This window comes from Arctopsyche grandis, chromosome 2 (assembly GCF_051622035.1).
Source record: "Arctopsyche grandis isolate Sample6627 chromosome 2, ASM5162203v2, whole genome shotgun sequence".
Taxonomy (NCBI): domain Eukaryota; kingdom Metazoa; phylum Arthropoda; class Insecta; order Trichoptera; family Hydropsychidae; genus Arctopsyche; species Arctopsyche grandis.
In genome coordinates, this window is record NC_135356.1 from 25,465,849 (window position 1) to 25,474,636 (window position 8,788).

General features: G+C 33.2%; 1 protein-coding gene across 1 annotated transcript; it reads left to right on the plus strand.

Annotated features, from left to right (window-relative positions):
• The first annotated feature begins 816 nt into the window (after window positions 1–816).
• On the plus strand, window positions 817–8,496 carry Syx6 (Syntaxin 6). Its single transcript, XM_077445687.1, has 6 exons — window positions 817–1,021; window positions 3,837–4,027; window positions 5,277–5,371; window positions 6,142–6,440; window positions 6,524–6,618; window positions 6,887–8,496. Exons 1-6 carry the CDS (start codon window positions 987–989, stop codon window positions 6,961–6,963), a joined length of 792 nt encoding a protein of 263 aa, XP_077301813.1. The 5' UTR covers window positions 817–986; the 3' UTR covers window positions 6,964–8,496.
• The last annotated feature ends 292 nt before the right edge of the window (window positions 8,497–8,788 follow it).

The following is an 8,788-nucleotide window of genomic DNA, read 5'->3' on the forward strand; positions in this document are numbered from 1 at the left end:
TAAAGATGGTAGCAAATGTATTTTCATTTTAGTGAATAAATGATGCGATTCTTCTATAACACGCTAAAAGAAATTGCAAGTTAGCACGATATGGGATATAACGTCCTATCACAGTTTTATTTATTTTCTCACGCCATTGATTGAACCTTTGATTGTAAATGGATTATTTAGAGCATTACGGATCTTCTACGGATTATCTAGCACTCGTACTAGTATGCTATTTCACGTGGGTAAATCTCGACGGATGAAATTTTCGGGTGCCAGATGTTCCGTGATCGAGATTATAGTGACGTGTGCGAGATCGTTTTGTGCGGAATAATCACCGAACCGTACTTATATATGTATTTTGAATATATGTAAATGATAATTTATCGATTTCGGTTGTCTCATATCGTACGAGTATATCGTTGTTCAACTGACTGATGATTTTCAAACAAAGACAATAGATTTCCCTTTGCGTACGTTTTCGAGGTCCCACATAGAAACGGTGACCCTAATTTGGAGCGAGTGGCGTTCGCGAGCGCCGAGTTTTGTTCTCGATCAGCTGAGTGCGCGCACGACGTTTGCGAGCGCGAGTCGGCGCCCGCGCATATTTTTCGCGAATGCGCCATCTCACTCAGGAGCTGATGCAGCAGCGGCTGCAGCAGGTGTGTGCGGATGTAGGCAGCGCGGCAATACGCGGATGTATCGATCGCGCGGGGCTGCCGCATTGCGGAGTCCCCGGTGCAGTCGGGGGCCCTCGGGGGGGCGAACGGGGTCCGCAAGAGGCGGGAGGGAGGGGCGGGGTGAGTGCGCTACGACGGCGCCATCTCTGTTCGGCGCACGAAAGCTTTTCGCCGTTTGTAGTTTCGTGAGACGGCGTGGCGCTGCGTTCGCCGCCCTGCCGAACGAACGGGGCGAGCGCTCGCCCCTCGCTTTGATGTGCCGCCGCGCCCAAATGCGCGCGCCCCCGAGGGCCGCCGCCCTGACCGCCCATCGTCACTGAGATGACTTTAGAGGATCCGTTCTTCATGGTCAAAGAGTGAGTCGCCGTTGGTGTCGCAGCCCCACCATTTTCCATCCCCCCGTACGCTTCAACCCTTTCCATCCCCTCCCCACCACACCATCTCTTTGTTGCGATGCATCGAATGTTTCGATCGGAACGTTGCACGCCTGCCATCCGTCATCATTCATTTATTTATAATGTGATTTAAAAATGAAAACGCGCGCTCGAATGTAAATAAACGAGGTCGACTCTTGCGGACGCAGCTTTCAGGTCTGATCAATCTGCGGCTCGCGGCCATCATTTTGACTGCACATTTGACAAATTAAACGACGTAAATATTTTGGTGAATGTCCGACACACACCGGCTACTTTTCGTATCATTCTCGAATCCAGTTTCATAGATATTACAAAAAATTTATCGTCGTTTCATTTGTTTTTATATTCCAACCTTAAATTTTAAAAAAATCAATGTAAGAACTTAACCTAATATCATTTGTCTATCCTTAACCCTGTTATATATGTAAATCGGTTTTTCGACCTTAAATATATATTGTAAGATTTATTCAAGTAACCAAATATGTCAATTGACACCTGAAGTATTCTTTGAATAGTGAATCTCGCCTGAAGTATTTTTTTACAGTGAGTCACGCCATATTCGCTACTGGAATTTTACGCATGACTTCTATAGCGGTCATCCGCAGGCAAAGCGTTAATGGCGATACTTCTTGTCCTATCAACGGACGCATTGACCTTCCATTTCATTTCAATGTTGTAACTATATATATATATATATATAGCTTATTTGGTACTTGCCGTAAAAACATCACGCTGTAATATATGGTACCCCGAATTTTTTAAATTTCCTATTACACGAAATAGGCAAAAAATGCAAGCCCGTTGCTTAATTTATGAATTAGGCAAAATACCTGCACTCTCTCTACACACACATATAGTTCCCACTTTTGAAATTATTAATAACTTATTGTTAAATCATTCTTTAATTTCCACCAAGTCTTGAAACATAATAATATAATTTGATCCATATTTTTAATAATATGTTTAATTAGTTTGAAACCCATATTTTCTTCTAGGTTTTGTAAATAAAATTACTATATTCGGTAATTTTCACATCGTCATGACATATAAATAAAGCAAAATAATCGAAACGCATGAAATTACTCATATTATACTCAATAGGTCATAAATTAAACTAATTTTTAAATTATATCAAAATTATTGTCTCAACTGTAATATTTACAGTTTAAGACTTCAGGCACTCAGCAGGTATTTTGCCTACTTCATGATTTAAGCAACAGGCTTGAATTTTTCATGAATTAGACAAATTTTTGCCTACTTCACGTAATAAGCAATTTCGTAGATTCAATTACATTAAATAATTTTAACTTTGGTGCATTTTTTCCGTACAAACTAAAAAACAACTTGAATTTAAAATTGAATTCGAACTTGAATTTTAAATTTCTTCAGTCATAGTATGACAAAACCAACTTTCTCAAAACTAACGAACATGCTACATGTACAAACCGTCAAAATGTGCACAAATTGTTTGTTTATCTCATTAATTGACTTTAATAATCAATGTATTTAATATAAACATATAAATATAATGTTGAAAATAATATCAGTTTCATATCTTTAAACAAATAAGCTTGGTTAGGCCTGGTTTGGAAAGTCATAGCAACAATCTCAATATTTAGTAGGTGGAGGGAGTATATGGTGGGGATACCAATGTCAGTGACGTACGAATTCAACATTGACAAGTATTTTGTATATTTGTACTTTAGAAAACATACAGGTATGTAATCCTTTAATTATCCATCTACTATAAATTCTTGCATTTCAATAGTTTTTAAATTTAAAAAATTTTCAAAGAAATTTAAGCATGTGTTCGAATTAAAGAGTGAAACTGGCAGTTCTTGCCAAAGTCTTAGATCCGAGTTTGAGTAGAGCATTTCATTCATTTGATTTAAAACATTCAAACATTACAATTTTTCAAACATAGAAACTGAAACTACAGATAGCATTCAGATTTCATGAATTTATCAACATATTCAGGCTGCTAGTGAGATTACGGTGAAAATCTTGAGAGTTAAACCATCTAAACAGCAGAAATTACTATTATTATGTCAACAGTCTAGTGTGGACTTGCTTCCGACATTAACCTTCTATTAGAGCTTGTCTTATGTTTTGGTTTGTCATAACATATGTGGGTTCTCCTTGACTCCGACTGGTTTTCCTTTAGCTTCTTACGGGAAACACTACAATCGATGACCACGCTAGTCATTTACCATTTGGTACAGTAAGCATTTGAATTTCAAAGTTAAATAAAAATCGATTGAAATATCCATCGTTGACAAATTTTCAAAACGATTCGAAGACTGTAGGAATTTTGTGCGAAGTGAAACATAGAAGAGGCTTGTAAAAAGAAGAATCTGTGGTATTACCGAGTACCATTTGAGTATGATGGTGCTCTTGATCACTTCTAACCGAGTAAAATATTGACGGCAATGTTTCATTTCAATTCAATGAGGATTATTTCCTGAACTCTTCTAGTTTTTGCCAACCAAAATGTCCCCGAGTCGAATATCAGCATTGATCTCACAAATTTGGGAAAGACATAGAAAATGATTACGTTTAATGCTACTTTCCTCAATTTTACTTATATTAAAAGCAGTATTATAGCTGCGACAACTTGCCAAATGTTGGGCTTTCAACTTTGAGGACTTTCATTGTAAATTCATTAAATAATATGTATTATATAAGCATTTTTCGTATTGTTTATTTTGTATTATATGTACTTCTCTTTAGTTTCACTGTATTTGTTGTTTTTCAGAGAGGTGTTTAAAGCATTGAATAAAACAAGAGGACTATATTTGCGTTGGTTGGAGTTGTCGAGTACTCCCGCTTCAAATGCTTGCGGTGCGCCGCCTTCTGCACCTGCGGACGCTGACTGGACTTGCACGGAACTGCGTAACGCTCTACGCAGCATAGAGTGGGACCTAGAGGATTTAGATGACACTATTGATATCCTTTCTTATTATTATTTTTCATACACTATAAGGTACACACTGTAACTAAAGATGCCAGGAGAATTTCGGTTGAGAAAAGAATCTGAGGCAAAAATATATAAGTATGCAAAATTTCAGATCGATTCGACGATCGGAAGTGACGGAAAGGCAGCCAAACGGCATATCAAATACCAAACTGAATTAAAGCTTTTTAAAATGTAACTGTCTCGGGTAAAAAAGATTCGGGTCAAAAGTATGTACATATGTAAAAGGGAGGTGCCACTTCCAGGCGACTTAAAAATTAATAATTACAACATTATGATTACCATTTCACTGATCAATACAAAGTTTCAATGTAATAGGATTGACAATGTTCAAATTATCTCTAAAATTCGCAGACATGCGTATTAAAAATCATGAAAATGTGATCAGTGATTGAATCTTGATGTCGAATTTGCTCATAATCACAAAACTTCTTCTATCTTTTGATATTACGTGCATGATGAAGTAAAAAGATTCATTATTATGCATATACAGCCGTTCACAAATGTATTAGGCCACTTGTAAAAAATGGTTTTATCTACTTTCTCTTTCTTAGTTTGCTTATGAAATTGATTACTGAGAAATGAATTTCAGAAGGTCCACTTTTGGGGTTTTGAAAGACACGGTTGTTTAAATGACATCTCGATAGTGTTCTCTTCCTTATTCTTCCAATTTTTCATCGACTTTTTATAAAACTAATCTCACTTAGTCCTTTTAATGTCGTTTGGATCGCCCATTGCGATAATTTAAGTTGTTTGAATATTTTTTATAGCGACCCTTGAAAATGCATTAAAATAATCAGAGCCCCGTTCCTGGCACTTGATTCCCGTGTTCTTGGCATTTTTCAATGGGTAGGAGATGTGTTTCATTAAAAAAAAACCAAAACAGAAGCGGAAGGGATAAAAACGACGCGATGAAACCATTTCTCTTGAAACAGTAATTTTCATACTATGGCCAATTTCGTATTTTTTAAAAATAATAAGCAACCGAAGAAAGAAAAAGCAGAGTTAAACAATAAAGGAATTCCTGGCTATTTCAAATACCCGAGTATGGTTACAAATGGTCAAAACCATGGTTACAAATGGCCTAATACATTTGACCGCGGCTGTTTATGTACATAGTCGAATAGAATAGATAATCAATTATTCTATTTTTATCTGCTCGTTGTAATCAGTTCAATTAATATATATGTATGTATTATATTTCCTTAACATATATAACACGTATTGTAGAGAAGAATCCTTCTAAGTTTAAGATTGACAATAAAGAGCTCACAAACAGAAAGAACTTCATTGAGGCAACGAGATTAGAAGTAAAGGTAAAATCAAAAAATTATTATATATTTATATATATATACATATATTTCATGTACGCGCGTTTTTATTAGCTTGCGTTATTATGTGGCAATTTATATAGAATAAAAATAATCTTACAAAATTATTCGATACACTCCGATAAATAGTATTGTTTAACTTACATTAAATATAATATATATAAAAATATAATTGGATGCATTAATAGTTTTGGAAAAATGATTTAACCCACATTTGATTATAATGGGCAGTGTATACTGTTTATAATTATTGAATTTTTTAAGTTTGCATTTACATTGTAGAAAAAATAAAGAAAATTGTGGATATCGATTTTTCCGTAGCGAGTAATTTAATTGCTATAGATTTTTGTTTTGGGTATCGAATCATTGAAATTTTCTTTATTTTTTTTGTATCAATGTGTGCGTAAGAGATTGCGAATTTGCTAGAATTGCGATTGAAAATGTGTTTGAAAATTTAGTGATGAAAAATTTCTATTTATATATAACGAGTGCCGTTGGAACTGACATCATATCATGGTTTGTCAAAATGTGAAAAGTTATATTCTGAAAAAATCTATAGTAAGCAGTTTTGTTTTTTTTTTTTTAAATTTCAATTAAGAATAAACGCACTTTAAAATTTGGCAGTGTAAGAATTTGTGAATTTTAAATGATTTAAATAAAATTGAGGCGGCGTTTTGAATGAGCTGCTGTTGCTTATATCAGTTCACCCGGCAGATCGATACGGAGTTTATATGTTGCAATGATTATATTTACAGGATATGAAGGACAAGATGAATTCAAATAGGTCTAGGGAACGTGATCGTACTTCAAGACAAGCACTCATGGAAGGATCGACTTCAGTGCCTCCGCGACATTCCACTACAAAATATTTTAAGTTAGAAAACCAACTGGATAGTCCAAGCCGCTATGATGATAGATTTTTCAACGAAAACTCTGCTGCACAGCAGAGAATGTTGGACAGTCAAGATGAGCAGCTCAATGTTATTAACCACTCAATCGGATCACTGAAATCAGTTTCCAGACAGATTGGCATAGAATTAGACGAGCAAACGGTGTAAGTAGACCTTTTTAAAAACGTATATACATTTTTTTAAACATTTTAGATATATTTATAGTATCATTTTCAACCTTTTGTAGGATGTTGGATGATTTCAATAGCGAATTGGAAAATACGGACTCAAAATTAGATACGACGATGAAAAAGGTTGCAAAAGTGTTTCATATGTCTAATGGTATGTATAGAAATGATATCTTTACGAAAAGGATCCATCCATATTAGTAATATTTTGCATTTTCGTGTATCTTATTGTAAAAATTCAATAATTAATACTCATATTTTTTGATATGGTCTGATTTACCACATATAACCTAGAATTTGACTTTATATTGATAAATGATTTCTTTGTATTAATGATCCTTTTTTGTTATTTATTTTAATTACTATATTTATATAAATTAAATTATAATTATGGAAATATATTTATGTATTTTTTTTTTCAGATCGGAGACAATGGATTGCTATAGGCGTATTGTCAGTGATTTTAGTAGTTGTTCTTATATTATTTATTGTAATGTGACTTGAGAATGCTAATCGCTGTACCAAAAATTAAAATCTTACAAATTTTTAGTATATTTGTGCGTCATTTTGATTGATTATATTATAAATAAAGCGATTGCAGCCAGTTTTTTGTGCTAATATGTGATCTCATTTTACAAGTTATATGTACTTGTGCATTGCAAATATTTATTACTCTTAACCATACTTCTAATTACATATTATTTGTTATATGTAGATATTCTCACCTATCGATTTGTTTGTGTGTTATCGTTTATTAATGTATTGTATAATAGTCGGGTAATAGCTGTAAAGTTTGAACTCTATTGTATAAGAAAATAATATTAATTTATATATCAACCAAAAAATATTTATATTGTTCTAGAATACTATGAACTTTAAGTTATTTTATATATTCATGAGAATTATGTTTATAGTTTTTAGATCTCTTACGTAGAAATATATAATTGACAGTTGTGATATATATGCATATATAACAATATATAAATCAACTTCAAATTAAAGTTTCATTTAAATGAAGTTTCAATATCATACAATTCATGATTATGTTTTAAGAATACTTGTGATGTAAATGGCATGTTGTCAATCTGTTATTGATGCTGAATATTTTGCCGCACGCATTCAAAGTCGCTGGAATTGGCAAACTTTCCAATGTATTTATGCACATTTTATGTTTAAACTTTTTTTAATGATCTTTTTATTTGTCTCTGTTGAGGTCCATCCTTTGGTTAGAGTCGATGTTAGACGATTGATAAGCAATATTGTTTTAGGAATGCCTTAGAATGCAATCCCATATACATACATATCTTCACCAGTTCGTGTATCACGAATATTTCATTTGTTTATAAAAATTTTACATCTTTCAATTTTGGATTCAGAAAAATGGTCATCTTATGGTTATCAATTATTTCAAACTTTGTATTTAGCAATCGGAGAGCTGCTTATTTTAAACACACTAGAATAGCCAATTTGTCACTTTTAATGGTACAATAACTTTTCTTTTGAAGAAATATGTATATCACTAAGAATGAATTATGTACTTTTGATTTAGATTCTTATAACAACCTTAAGAGATTTTGATAAATTTCACATAACTTTGATTTGAGTTATTTGTTTATTTTCTCAGCAGCGATAGTTAACAATTTATTTATGATAGCTTCAATGTCATTTGCAGAATTTATACAAAGGAATATTTTAGGATTATCCTGTATGACTAAATTCCCAGCAATATCACGACACCACATATTCACTTAAAACAATTATGATTTTTGGCATAACTTCTGTAGAATTTTCAGGCACAGCTGCCATGCCATATCCAGAGAGATTGTTGTTTTAGTTTAAGAATAAGTCATCCAAATGCTGATGGCCAGTGCCTAATTTTGGCTTATTAAGATGAATTTAATTATTTGTTTAATGTATACGATAACGTCCAGCATTATTACTCTGTAGTTATTCATTGTTTGCTAGGATGCCTATGATATCGACTTTTCCTACTTTTGATCTTTACTTTATCTAATAAACAATCTTCCAATACATAACGTAGTTATACTATATGTACTAGACAGGCATATGAAGATATGAAATTAGTTTAAAAGTTATATAATACAGATTTTTAAATTGTATAGTAACATATCTAGATATCCCTCGTAACCAGATTCTTTTATGGATGACAAATCAATGGAATTCTCATTGGGTCCAATTTACCATGAATCTATCGAGTACGATTTAACTGTACATTGAGAAAAATACTTTGTATCTTAAAAAAAATGTTTGTGCATTAAAAATTTGCATTATTGTCGGTGCATTAAACAATCTCGTATTGTGCA